The sequence below is a fragment of the Schistocerca piceifrons genome, chromosome 5 (assembly GCF_021461385.2).
Source record: "Schistocerca piceifrons isolate TAMUIC-IGC-003096 chromosome 5, iqSchPice1.1, whole genome shotgun sequence".
Taxonomy (NCBI): domain Eukaryota; kingdom Metazoa; phylum Arthropoda; class Insecta; order Orthoptera; family Acrididae; genus Schistocerca; species Schistocerca piceifrons.
The window spans coordinates 239,297,511-239,312,242 of NC_060142.1; the positions used below are offsets into that span (position 1 = coordinate 239,297,511).

Sequence of the window (14,732 nt, forward strand, 5' to 3'; positions counted from 1 at the left end):
GAAGCACTACTACAGAGGGGGAACAAACTGTTTCACAACATACTGATACACCATCACCTTGACCTTTTCAAGCACTGAGTCACCTTCAAAGTCCAAGATGAAAGCCTGAGTATCATCCCTATTGTTCTTTGGTTCCTACTGAACATGACACACAAAAAGCACACACCATCGGTCTAAATAGGCATGTAACTCCTCATTGATCTGTAAAAAGGAGTATTAGTGTTGTTATGTTGTTTCCCCATGAGTGATTGTGTAACAATTAATTTTGTTAAAAATCCAAGTGGATGATAATACCTGTACCACACTGAGGCTGTTATGGGGGTGATAGTTATGGGAATGTCATCCAGCTTGTCACAGTGAGCAGCAACCACGGTCTTAATCAGTACTGAACCACATTTCATTTTCCAACCTGCTGCTGCCTCCCCAAACTGGTCTTCAAGGCGTTCAACAAAGTGTACCAGTTTTGTGGTAAAAAAGGAATCCTGTTCATTGTAGAGCAAACTAAGTACTGTGAGGACTATTTCTTCCTGTGTCTCTTAGCTCTACTCTCCTCCAGCGGTGTACAGTAGCCAGGAAAGGAACCACTGTGGGGTGATCTCTCTTTCCACATTGTAATAGTTCTTTCCTTCTGAAGAGATTGCTGGGGCCATGTGGCCAACAGCAGATGAAAGTTTGAGCTGCTTCATCTCCTCACCATCCACCTTGGTGTCACCTACTCCAAACTGTCACTCTCCTATGGGTGCCCCCCAGCCATAGCCTGTTGCCTGAAGTTGCCAGGCCTCAGCCACCGTGGGCACATACTCCTTGGCATAGTTTCTAGCTCGGGTAAGTGCAATCACCACATTGCAAGGGGCCTACCATGCACATACTTTATCCCTCTCCACACACACACACACACACACACACACACACACACACACACACACACACAGGATGGCTACCTTGTTGTTGGTGTTGGGTTTTGGATGTAATACTTTTGCTAGAAAGAAAAGGTGAAAAGATACAAAGGCACAAAAGGTTAATATAGACCACACTGGGTGAGCTTCCCTGCACAATCTGCACTTCTGTAAAATTTGAAAGAGGGGTGATAAGCCAAGCCCAACAATGGGGACTATATACTGAAGAGTGAAAATTTGTTAAAAGTGCTAGAAAGAAGAAACATAAACCAAATCCAAGCATAATCAGCACCAAGCAGACCATCCAATGGAAAGGCAGGGGGAGGGAGGGGGACAATGAGAAGAATAGTAGGACAGACTTGTAGCATGGAAAGGAAAGTAGAGCTGCAAGGGCCAGGCTTCATGGCTAAGCACATACTCACGAAAGAGACTTCAGAAAGATACTCCGATATGACTGTGTTGATATAGATTCTTTGACTGTGGCACGTATTTTTGGTAATGATTGGCTGCAAGAAAGAAGCTGTACGATTTATATTGCAAGATGACGTGTAAGTATTTGTGGTGAGACTGGTGAATTGGAAGTTAATTTAGTCTAACTCAGAAAAAAAGAAGAAGGGTCTGTAGGGTTACGAATTAGATTTATCAAGAAGAGGACAGATGACGGAATCAAAGCACCAATACATATGAAGGACAATGTGTCCATAGTAGGAGAGAAAGAAATTCATGAAGTCAAAAATTCAGGAAAAATCGATATGTTGAGTAATTTGCCCACATTGTTTCAGGAAGAACTTATTTTATACATGCCAAAGTATTTTCAAGTAAATCTGGACTGATGAAGGGACTCCAAGGCAAACTATGGTGCAATTGCAAGAACTGTTCAAAATGATATTGCACTGGATGCTGCTAGCTAGAAGAGAAGCTGTAGAGAAGGAGATAAAACAAATGACAGAAAATGATATAATTGAGAGGTCATATATTGAATACTGAAATCTGATAAACCTAGTAATTAAAAAGGATGGGCCAGTCAGATTTGTTTTGGATGCTTGGGTTATCAATCATGTCACTCTGCCTCAGCAGGAACAGTTCAAAAATACAGAAGAAATTTTGCAGAAGTTTGCTGCTGCTTGTTACCTTAGAAGTTTAGATATGGCAAGTAGTCATTAACAGCACCAGTTGGAGGAAGGTAGTCAAAGATTCACCACATTCTTGCACAATGACATTTGTTACCACTTCAATTATGTTCAATTTAAATGTTTCATCAGCAGCATTTGTTCGAGCTTTGAACGAGAGTCTTGAGGATGAACTTTTACACTACATACTTGTGTATGTTGTGTTTTGATAGTGTCTGCATCATGGTAAGAGCATTAGACACAAAAGATAACACAGTTAGATTGGTTGGAGTCACATTCTATCTGTAAAAATCTGAATTTGCAAGGAAGGCGATACCTTTCTTGAGACATATCATCTCTCAAGCAGGAATTAAGCCAGATTCAAAGAAACTGGAAGCAGTTCAAAATTTTCAGGTACCAACTTGTAAAAAATAACTTCAACCATTTTTCTGTTTGTGTGGATACTATTGGCATTTGACTTGATACCCATAGAAAATGGTCAGGGGAAATGACCACATTATCAAGTTCTATTTTGTCAGTATGGGTAAATAAATATGCTATGAGCAAGCGAGAGATATTCACAATTGTTTGGGGCTTCCACGGGTTCCATTTGGATGGCGCACTTTCACATGGAGCAATCATAAGGCATTTCCTTCCTCCAATGTAAATTAACACGCAGTTGTCTTGTTAGGTGGGTCCTCTCCTTTCAAGAATTCCATTTTGAGATACAATTCATGCCGGGTGAAACGAATGTGGCACCTCATGCTTTGTCATGTCTTCAGCAACACTTAAAAATGATGTTTGCCTCAAGACCTCGCATGTAAAGAAGGTCAAGATTAATTTTATTAGGGTAGAGGATGGAGAGGCAAAACTTGCAGATTTCTACATAATATCAAAGCAGAGATGAAGTAGATGAGACGCTAAAAATGATCAAAACAATGTATCAGCATGAGGCTGAGAGTAAAATTCAGAAATATTAATTAATTTATAAAGATGTTTTATACCACAGAACAGTCTTACACTCAGGATCCTGGAGGCTTTGCACACCACAACATAATATCCAAGATCCGATTAAATATATCCAGACCAGTTTCCACATTTTCGTCAAAAGAAATGTTTACAACTTCAGAAACAAGTGATCTTTGATCTTTAATAAAATGTCTCAGCAAGTATGAAAGATTATACTTGTGGGAATTTCTTGCTAATCTTGGTAGTGGTGGAATTATTTTCAAAATTTGTTCACTTCTTTCTGCTGAGAAAAAGTAACAACAAAGTATAATTACAAAACTGAAAGATGACTATTTTCTAAATACCAGTGGATCACAAATTATCCTGTTGGATAATGGCCCACAATTTGTTCTGGATAATGGAACTCATTCACTGAAGAGGAAAATATGCAACAGAGGAAAATATGTAACATTGCCACATCTATGTACCAACCAGCACCCAATCCAGCTACGCGTATAATGCAAGAAAATAACTCCAAACGTAATGTGGAAAGAAACATGTGAAATGGATTAATAAGTTGTCCAATCTTGAAGCTGTGATGAATAGTTTCTCTCGTGATACTACTGGTCTGCAACCCTCTACAGTTTTACATAGCAAAAAACATGACAATGTTTTCAACGAGATTATTAATTTTCCATCACAAACTGAATTAACCACCAAAGAGAGATAGCAAATAGTCTTGAAGCAGATGATGAAGATGGCAGTAGTGAGGAAATTAAGACACAACTGTTCAGTGAGACCCATTGTGTACAAATGCATAGGTTATGGACTGATACAACCACATTTCATTTCAACCTTCAGTGGCAATGGACAAAATTATAAAATTTTTGCATTATTTGCTGGGTCCATTTAGAATTCGGAAGGTAGTGTACCCAAATTCTGTTGAATTAGCAAAACTTAATGACAAAAAATATTTTGAACTTCATCATGAGGAGAACATAAAATAGTAATAGTAATAGTATCATCATCATCATCATCAACATCATCTGGAAGAGAATAAAAATTAATAGTGCTGTAATATTGTTCTTGCATTACGATGTGGTAGACTGGCTGAGTATATTTCCCAGCAATTTAGTATAAGGAACTGGTTAAGCATGCTGTCTGTGATTCGTTTAACAAATTATAACTAATAGTGAAGTAATGTATAACCATATTTTGGGTGTGTGTGAAAATTGTTTCTTAGGAATGGCAATATGTGGTAGGCTGCATGATGGTGTACTTAAAGCTAAGTCACGATAATGTTTGAAGCTAACTTGCATATGACTGATTATTTTTCGATGCAGTGGTGAAAGTCTTGTTTCAGCGTGATATTGCTGTCTGCTCTCTCACCGTTTTCACTAGGTCCTGGCATACGACACTGTCATCACGACGTCATAAATGCAGAAAAGTGATTCATGGAAGCAGTACTATGTCGCAAAATGTAAGAGCAACAGCTGGTTAGCTTTCCACCGACCAGCACTCTAGTCCATGATCCCCAATCCGGCATCGCACTATAGCACACTGTACAAATCATCTCCCCATAGCAGATACGAAGAGAGCTGTGTATTTATCAACTGAGCCATGAGGAACATATCAACAATGCAAGTGTTCAATTTTGTTTGACAAATTTACAGTGTCAGTCAGTTGCTTTACAAAGCAGAGTACCCATGACATCAATGAGCAAGTACAATAAAATAGAGACTCTTAAAAGTAACATTTGTTATATTTAAATTGAGATGTTAGTATATTTTATTTTATACATTCATTTTATTGATGATGTTATTACTTCAGTTCTTTTAGCATGCAAGAAATAAATATTTGTATGCTGTAAAAAATAATAATAATAATTTATTCTCCTTGGTTAAAATTTGTTAATCCTAATGGAGCTGGCCCAATGAGAGATGAATAAAATAGAATAAGATATTCTGATTATCATTTTTCTGTAAAAATCATTTAATTGTGATTAGTTAATAGTTCTTTAGTTAATATATACATTTCAGTAATTTGCTAACTACCTTTCTTCAAAGTCAGAGTATACATTTGTTTTTTGTACAGAAATAGTTAGAGATTGTGTGCTATCTACATGCTGATTATGTAATGATGAATGTCATGATAATTACTGCTGTTCTTTGTCGGGGACACCTACTGCAAATGAACATTGTATGAGAAATTTTGGAAGTAACATCCTCTATACCTATGCTTTAAAACTATATTTTCATGTGATCAGATTTATTAACTGTAAATAGTTTAAGTCATTGTCAATTTACCATTATCTATTCTGTGTTTACTAGCCATTGGGGTACTTCTTAACTGATTAATTTCACATTCAAAGTTTATGTTGTCATAAACTTCCAGGCAAAATTTATTTTTTGAAATCTGGAGATACATGAGGATCCTATATCCTCCCATGTCAGTGTCCTGGGTAGTGTGCAACAGTTGTTGCTTGATGCAAGCATTTAGCATAGCACCCATTGATAGTGTTGAGTTGAGTTGAGATGAAGTACGTACCGGTCTTGGTCAGACGTACTTGCTAGTTAACTTTGATATGATTATTTGTGCCACGTTTAGTTTGCTTTGAGGTTTCAGTGTCTCAATCAATGTCGTATAGTGGCATGACGAATATTGTTAAACTGAGTGTTTTTAAAGTGTGCCAAATGGGCAATGTTTTCAGCAATAAGTCACTTAGTTCATAATCTGTTAACAATGACTGTTCTTAATCAAGCCCATTATTATCCACTTCCTCAAAGCATCACCAATTAAAATAAATGTATCATTAACTTCTTGGGGTGCAGAGAGGCAGCATTTTCGTAATGTAGCACACCAGAGAGTCATATTATAACTCCATCAAGCATGCCTTCCTAGGACAGGACAGTGCTAGGGTGTGTCACTCTGAATGCTGCCTTTTTGTCTCCAGTTTGTATTCATCCACCTCGGCGTTCATTGGTGACTTCCTCTAGGCCCTTCTTGAATAAGTTGTGCCATCGAAGAACTATTGATATTTACAAGGAACTACTCACAACAGCCTGCTGAATGAACTCAAACATTTCAATAGCAGACTTCCCAAGTTTAACACAAAATTTGATGACATGGAACGATCAATCATGCCACATTATGTTACCTCTCCACGTTACATAATCTCAAAATGGGGTTCACGGGAATGCACATCCTGATTATCAGGCAGCTTGAAGGTGACCGAGACTGGGTACAATTTGAAGCTAACACCCACCTCCACCTAACTCAGCAGGTTACAACGTCTTGCAATTCATTGTTGCATCAGGAAAAAATTCATCACATTGCTTATGGAACCCACCTTGTATTTAAAGGTCCAGCAGTTCAGAAATCCAACATAACAACAAATCTGAATATGAGCATATACATATATTTAAAGCTAAAATAGCAGTGTTTTTTCTGAGGAAGAGAGTCAATCCCTTGCTCAAAAGCTCTCCTTCACTCCAACAAATTCTGTTAGAGAGAGAATGGAGAATGGTTTGTAGTCTTGTGCACAATTTTAATCTTTTCTTACATGTTTAATGAATTGTCAAGATTCTTGCATTTCGTAAAAATAAAAACCAAGAAAGTAAAAAACAAATGAAGTGACTTACCTGCAAACAAACATCATTGTTGCCACCCATACTATCATAATAACATATCATCTTTTTCTTGAAGTTTATTGCAGCCATGCACCAATGCACGCCAAGATGAACAGGAATTATAATTATGTCGTTGGCAAACACATCCACCTGGAAATATGTGTGTTGTAAATGGCTTTGTTTACAAAGAGAACACTGCAATTTATTTCAAACAAAGAAAAAAAATTAAAGTAAACACCGAAAGTATTATTACGAAATGAGACTCTTATCCTATTAGTATATGGTTTAATTGAGCTCTTAATATTAAAACTTTAAGCTTTATAAAATGTTTAGCAATTTTAAATATAAAACAACTTCTAAATACGTTCTAAATTTTCTGGAGTACCTTTCAAGGAACTACCCTTGTCATGTTAAAGATGGGGGAGGGACAGGGACTGAAAAAGGACATGTGTATTTAAAACTCTTTCCTTGTAAACATACCATGACTTATCTCCGTTCTGCATATCTACTGGTGCAAAAATTGTAACCTATATACACACAGATTGCAAATACCCTTACAGTGGTTCAAATGATTAATGCCTACACATGAGAATCAAAGACAAATGTTGCTTCTTTCTCATTACGAATATTTCTGCAATATGTGGATCTGGATGCTGCATATTGAAATGGAGTCATTTAATGTATTCTTCAGCATTCGTCAGGTTTTTCCTTTGGTGCTTTGCAAATCCTTTAATTTAGCACCAGAAGTCATTTTTCCTGGCAGTGAGAAAAAGCAATGTTGTAAAAATAATCTCTCTTCGTAGCTTACTGAAGAATCAGTTTTTACAGAAATAAATGTCTACACCGTAACTTCACATTGCCTTCACCATCATCTTCACACACCATCATTTAACACAATGAATTTCTTCATTTTAAAACTTAAAAGGAGCTTCATACTTACCTTCATAATGTTATTGTAAATAACAGTTACAATCAGCTACACACACACACACACACACACACAATTTTCTACTCATATGGATTGTAGGTAGCCCAGATTTCCCCATTGACAGTGCTATGACACTTTACTGAGGGAGAAATAGTGAAGGGATCTTTGAACTTGGATAATTATTACACAACATGGAACTCTCTCCATTATTAATGAAATTACCTCTTTCAAATTAATACATTTAATAGTGTAAGTAATGTAGAAGTAAATGAACATCAGGTCTAATATTTGCACGAGATACTTTAATTCTCTAATAGTTGAGGACACTGACAATACTTCTCACAATATACATATCATACTAGTGCAACTGACACAATCCAGCCTTGATATCTTTAACTCAAACTCATAACAGCAATATATTTAGTCCATGTGAGAAATGCAATATACGAGATGTTTGGCCTATGTAGTAGCTTAACTTTTCTTTCCACATACCCAAGTTTTGGTATTTAGCACTATGAAGCTTTAAAGATTTCTGCCATTTCACCTGCCAAGAAAAGAAAGTCAATAATTAAGCTGCAAAACTAAATGTGGAGCACAGTACTCATAGTAACTCACAAATTTATTGCTGTTTTTAAAGAAAATTTGTAGTAAAATAGGTGATACAGAAATTTTCCAACAATCTCAGAGAAACTACAGACATCACAAGAGGATCTTTCTACACACACACACACACACACACACACACACACACACACACACACACACACAAAAAAAAATATTCCTTTCATTTATTTGGTGAAAATTTCTAAGAAATGTAACATTAGCAGAACATTTAAGCCACAATTTATGTTTCTCAGGGCATTTCCTTGGGGATATGTATCCCTGATGGAGGTGGACTTTATGAGAGAGATGCCAGAGTTTGGCAGTGGCAATTTACTCAGATAGACAGCTGGTTGGAAGTCATACTTACACAAAAGGCTAAACACATAACAGCTAATATATGAAATGGCCACCTTCACAGGTAGGCTTGCCTCTGATAGGATAAGATATGGCTGCAACCAGGGTAGGGATAGCACAGTCTGTGATCAAAAAGTAATGGCAATTTTTGTTTTTCCTAAATTATCTTGATTTATTCATCAACATCAACTTTGTCCCCTTCAAAGTAATTCTCCTCAGATATAATACACTTGTGCCAGTGCTTTTTCCGATTTGGAAGCACTTCTGGATCTCACTTTTTGTTACAGTGTTCAGTTCATTCGGCAATTCTGTTTTCATCTCATCAATGGTAGCAAAGCGATGTCATTTCATGGTTCTATTCAGCCTTGGCAATAGAAAGACACAGGGGGCATGTCCAGAAAATACAGTGGCTGTGGCAACATAATAATTTTCTTTTTTGTCAAAAAATAACGAACAAGTAATGAGGAGTATCGTGATGCAATTTCCACAAGTTGTTCTCCCACAATTCTGGTTGTTTTCTTTGAATTGCTTCTCAAAAACTGCAGATAACTTCCAAGTAGTATTCCTTACTGACCGTACAACGAAAAGGCAGGAACTCATGATGCAACTGTAACTGAAGAAAACAGTGAGAAGAACTTTCACATGTGATTGAACTTGTGAATTTATTTAGGTCTTGAATCTTCAGGCAGTTTCCATTGGGACGACTGGGCCTTGGTTTCGACATCATACATGCATACCCATGTTTTGTCACCTTTTACAACCTTCTTTAGAAGCTCTGGATCGTTATCGACTTTGTTCAGCAATTCCTGAATGGTGTCTATGAGATATTGTTTTTGGTCAAATTTCAAATATTTCAGAACAAATTTTGCTGCTACATGTTTCATAATTTTAAAAAAAATTAAATAGGTTGGAATGAGCCAAAGGATATGCTGACATCATCACCAACCTCTCTGATGGTGATTTGGTGATTGTCCTGAACCATTTTCTTTCCTTCCTCCACTTAGTCATCAGTAACTGATGTGCTAGGGTGTCCAGGGTGGTTATCACCACTACAACATTATCAACTAAAACAGTAATAGGTCTAATAATGACTAAGAAAATAGAAATACAGATAAGTTGCTACAAACAGCATAGTGAATGCTTTATTGTAGCTAAGGTAGGCTTGAAGCCAACATCCCACAGTGGTACACATCTGTGTGTTAAATAGTTACGCAGGCAATTAAGAGTTAGAAAGAATATGTGGTAATATGAAGAATACTCCACACATAGTTAAAGGGATACAAATTTAATTGTGATGCATGATGAACTAGGTAGTAGGAAAAGAAAGACAAGGAAACATATTAGGAAAACATGGACTGCAGGTAACAGATGAAAGAGGACTCGTAAAATTTTGCATAGGGGATAATCTGATCATCTCTCTCACTTGGTTCAAGAATCAAGAAAGAAGCTTGTATACATACCACTGAAACATTTCACATTGATTACATAATGGTGATTTTGGAACCACAATTTAAACTGTAAGACATTTCCTGGGGCAGATGTAGACTCTTAACGTAATTTACTGGTTATGAACTGCAGATTAGAACTGAAGAAATTTAGAAACAGTAGAAAATTAAGGAGACAGGATTTGGATAAGTTGAAACAAGGTTGCTGTGAGTTTCAGTGGGAGCATTAGGCAACACTGGAATGAAACAAGAGGGAGAGGAAGGTAAAAGATGGATCAGTAGCTTGTGTATAGTTTGTACAAAGTGTAGATTATTGGAATGCATTTCTGGAGACAAATTACTGTTCATGAAGGTTTTGTTAGTATTACTGTGTCCTTTTTCTGATTAGTTATATTGGAAACTTGGAAATGTTTCTTGGTAATTTAGTGCTGCTAAGACTTGTTTTTAAAACTTTTGTGACAACAGCCAGGATTCTGTTTTCCTAGTATGAATTGGTTTCGCCTGGAGTACAGAGGATGGCGGATTCTTGCAACCTCGATGTAAGTGGAATGTTCAGTGTGATTATGATGTTCATCTAAGTTTATATTTTGGTACATTTAGTGGGAATCATTGCTGACTGAAGAAAGATTTATTTGATATTTGGGAAAAGTTGTATTTAGTTTCTGAGTATTGTTTGTTTTGATATTGTAGTACACTGGGGGTTTTGTATTTTTTTGTTTCATGTTGTATCTAAGATATAATTGTTCATATTTACGAATGCCGTACAATAATCTGTATAGCATTGAAGAGATTTTAGTAACTGAATGAGTTTTGTGCAGTTCCAGCCCAGAATAATCCAAACTGTCACAGGGACATGTGAAATATAGTTGTTCGTAGGAGGGAGTGGAAGAGGGAGGAGTGGAACATTCTTGTATCACACACTTCTTTCCAGGAGGCAGGTCTACATTGGGCGTATTCGGCAGACTATTTGGTGGTAGTTGTTATCGCAAATCTGTACAAGCAAATTTGTTCTTAGGGTGCAGTACATTTGGAGAGGGTAGTGGTACATTAATAAAGGATAAACCTTGTGACATTTCAAGGTCAATTTTTTGGCTTCCAGCAACACTAACATGGGCTAATTCTGAAATTGGTACATACACCTGCCAGATAAATCTTTGGACATACTACCTGCTCAAAACCTGACCTTCCTAAAAAAATACTTTGAATCCCAACCTACTCAGTTCACAGGACAAGTTTATAGCAGCGCAAATAGGGTGTATAAGTGCAGAGCAAATGTTTCATCATGTATAGCATATCACAGTACATACCAGCACAAAATCATTGTGATAGACCCCTCAACTTCAAGTACTATCTTGCTTCTGGTTCTTATTTGTGCAGCCTACAGCTTTCTATGGCAGAAAAGCTTCCACCTTCCTGAACTCCTTTATCAACCAAATGAGCCACTACTAGAGAGAATACAGTCATTAAGTATAGCAGCCATCGGACACTGAACTGGACTGGTTGGATGAGAAGCAAACATAAATCCAAAAAATTATGTAATGTTTCAGTGATTTAAAGATTCACCAGTTGTGATACAGCAGACCAAATCTTCTGAAGGGAGGAGGCCTGTTGCACCAGCACTTTTCTCTAGAAGACCTCAAAACCTGTAACAAGGCAGGCCACATACTGCCTTCAAAATTCTGCTGGCAGGACCACATTATTGCTGAGGTGACAAGCTACCTGCCTGTCACAATGAAGCACTGGGTTACCTCATGCCAGTACCTAGGCCTCTCTACGGGAAAGATGCCTTGTCAGAAAAGGACCAGGACTAGCCAGAATAAATAACAGCTGCTGCTGCCATACATTATCTGTCATCAACTGCTGCCTACAACAAGAACATTCCCGCACACAATGTGATCGACCAGCCTCACCTACAAATGTCTGCTGCCACTGCTAGTTGGTGGTCTAAAATAGATCAAGCCTAGAACTGATGCTGCCGCGTTTCAAACCAGTGCCACACACGCTGGGCCTTCCTGCAGGCTGACATCAACTTGCCCCTTGGCTTCTTCGAAAACACTCTGGTTCACAGCCCATGCCTTGGTGTCTTTCACACTTTACCTACTGCAGACCACCAACATCTTCATTGAGCGTTCGGGTTCAGGACACCACACATCTTGCGTCTATCCTGCTGACTGGCACTATGGGCCATGTTCACCAGGGCCTCTCACTGCCAGACGGCATATCTCATGCAGAGCCAGCTGTCTTGTAGCAACAAACTACAACACATGGCAACTGCACTGCTGTGCCCTGCTGAGTGTAGCTGCTACTGCCATCACATGCTGCCTCATGGTTTCTGGGGTAGTCACTTCTGCACGGGATCGACACCATCCACAGCAGTTTCATGAATTCTGCTGAATAAAATATGTTGTCGTTACCACTGTTCTTATCTATGAGAGCTGAGCAAATGCTTCTTCGTATCTACTGCCCAGCCAACTGTTCTGAAAGAACATCCCCAAGGTTTACAGAAAAATAAGGTAGGCCATTCCCAGCTCCCAAACAAAAAAATTCCCAGATGTCCTTGTACGCCTTGACATCACTTTGAGGTCTCTCGTGGCTGTGCATTCCACAGTACACGGAAGTTGTGGTGCGCATTTCGGGTGAACAATGAGCATGGGTCACTGTAATTACACTGCAGTAAAATGCATTAATATTGCTCAAATTACAACGAACATTATTTATTATGATTCTCCCAAAGATGAGCACGTGCAATGTGAATGAATAGTTCAATGAAAATGCGTGCACAAAGTGAATATGAAAACTGCATGTTTGTGTTCAGTTCATATTCAGTCCAAGGATCATGAACGAGATTTCATAAATGAACTTTTAGGGCTACATCCAAGAAAGAAGATACTACCCACTGCAATCCCCATCGTAAACATTCCAAACTGCAATGGTGGAGAAATTACAGAAAGCAGAGATGCAAGTGAAAAGATAAGAAGTCAATGCATAAATAACCATCATAATAGTTGTAACACAGAAATCACCTTAAAATAAATTAATTCATAAAACTTAAAAGTTTTTTCATGCTGTATCTGCACTGGATTACTATATGAAAGGGAATGACCCATTATATTCTGTATGAAATAAATTATGTTGCTCAGACTTATTAGTTTTTGCTCCCATGTACTGTAGCATCATTTCTCATGGAATTAGCCAGAATGTTTTTTTCCATATTCTCAAGATGTTTTAACTATTTCAGTGTAAGACTATAGTACAACTTGTGACTGTAACAATAACAGCGTAAGTTACAGTGGCTGCATAACTTAGCTGATAAGATTGGTACCTGACATGATGAAGGTTGCGATTTCGAAACCTATCTACAACTTGATATTTTATGTTTAAATTTTGCTGAAGTGAGCTATTGCGGCAAATTACGTCACTGAAATCACTTTTTGTATTATTTATTTGGTTAATAATGAGAAATTAATGTAGTTGTACAGTACTCTGTAAATAATTCCAGGAATAATAAAAGCAAATTCATCCCTTAGAGAAGTCGTGCACTACACTGTGAAACAAGAAGTTTGCAAAAACATGCTTTAATGATTTTGGAACAATTTTGCTCATGAGCTCAGTGAAATAGTGAGCAAGCATTCAGATATTAAGGAACTAATGGCTGAAACTGAACTTTTAATAGGAACAAATACACAGAAGCAGCACCAGAGAGATGTGATATAGTCCTATGGAGTACAAGAAATGCTCTTTGCCGTGTTCTTTCATTAAAGCAGACAAAAAGGTCATCTGACACAAAATAAAAAAGTCAAATTACACAGCAATGTGAGCAATGTTCTGCCAAAATGTTTTACACTGCCACAAATACAATGTCTGCTTTTTATCTAAGAGAGACTAGCTGTTTTGAAATTTGGTGAAATGAATGTAGATGTTTGCGTATGTTGCGGTTTGTCAGAGGACATATTAGTTGGTTCACATTCCAGCGTTCAAGTTTGCATGATCACTAAGTTGTGCAAACAGGAGAAACAACCAGTTTAGTATGGCTTCAACATAATTATGATTAGCATTTTGCTACAGAGTATCATTACAGCAGTTGAGAAACTGGGAATAAATGATGTAGCTGTCACATGTGATAGTTGGGAAAAATGTAAAAGTTTGGAAAGAATTGTGCATCAATACAGATAAAACATTTCATAAATCCAGCAGACAAAACCAGAAATGCACGGGTTTTGTTTAATGTACCCCTTCTCAAAGTTACTGAGGAAAAATTTCATTATGCTACCTAAAGGGTCCAAAATAACTAAGGCAGCTATATCAGAACTATTTAAACATACAAAAGTGACTCAACAATAACAAACCACATTACCGAAATTCACTTAAACACAAGGACATTGACACCAATTTTATTGAACAAATTAATTATGTCTTTGACGTCTTAAACTCTATATTTCCATGTGAATTTTGAATGAATCTCACAATTCAGGACAATACTCTAAAGAAATTCCTAGACATCTGTTAAAATCTCCATTTTATCTTTTTGAAAGCTTGAAAAGGATGAAGGTCAGCTATTTCCAGATCAAATCGAGATTGCCTGGAATTTTTTTCTGGGGTATGCCATTTGAAGTAAGGAGCGCCACATGTCTCCTTATAGTGATGGGTAATGCAAGTGATGTTTCTTTCTCTGAAAACAAGCCAGTTATTGAAGAATCAAATGCAGAATCTTCTCAGTGAGACACTGATTCAGATTCTGCACCCCTAAGTTGCATTACCATTATGCTCTGTGTTTGTTGTTGAATTGCCAGTTTGAAAGATCCCAGAAAAGAATCACCAGT

The 14,732-nt window shown here is 37.4% G+C and overlaps 1 protein-coding gene across 2 annotated transcripts in view; it reads right to left on the bottom strand.

The window, feature by feature from the left end:
- Nucleotides 1–14,732, bottom strand: part of LOC124798428 (sentrin-specific protease 1-like) — a 147,972-nt gene that overhangs the window by 35,257 nt on the left and 97,983 nt on the right. For both annotated transcript variants that reach the window (XM_047261836.1, XM_047261834.1), the window contains one exon: nt 6,595–6,732. In XM_047261836.1, coding sequence (XP_047117792.1) covers nt 6,595–6,732 — 138 coding nt within the window. The remainder of the gene's footprint in view (nt 1–6,594; nt 6,733–14,732) is intronic.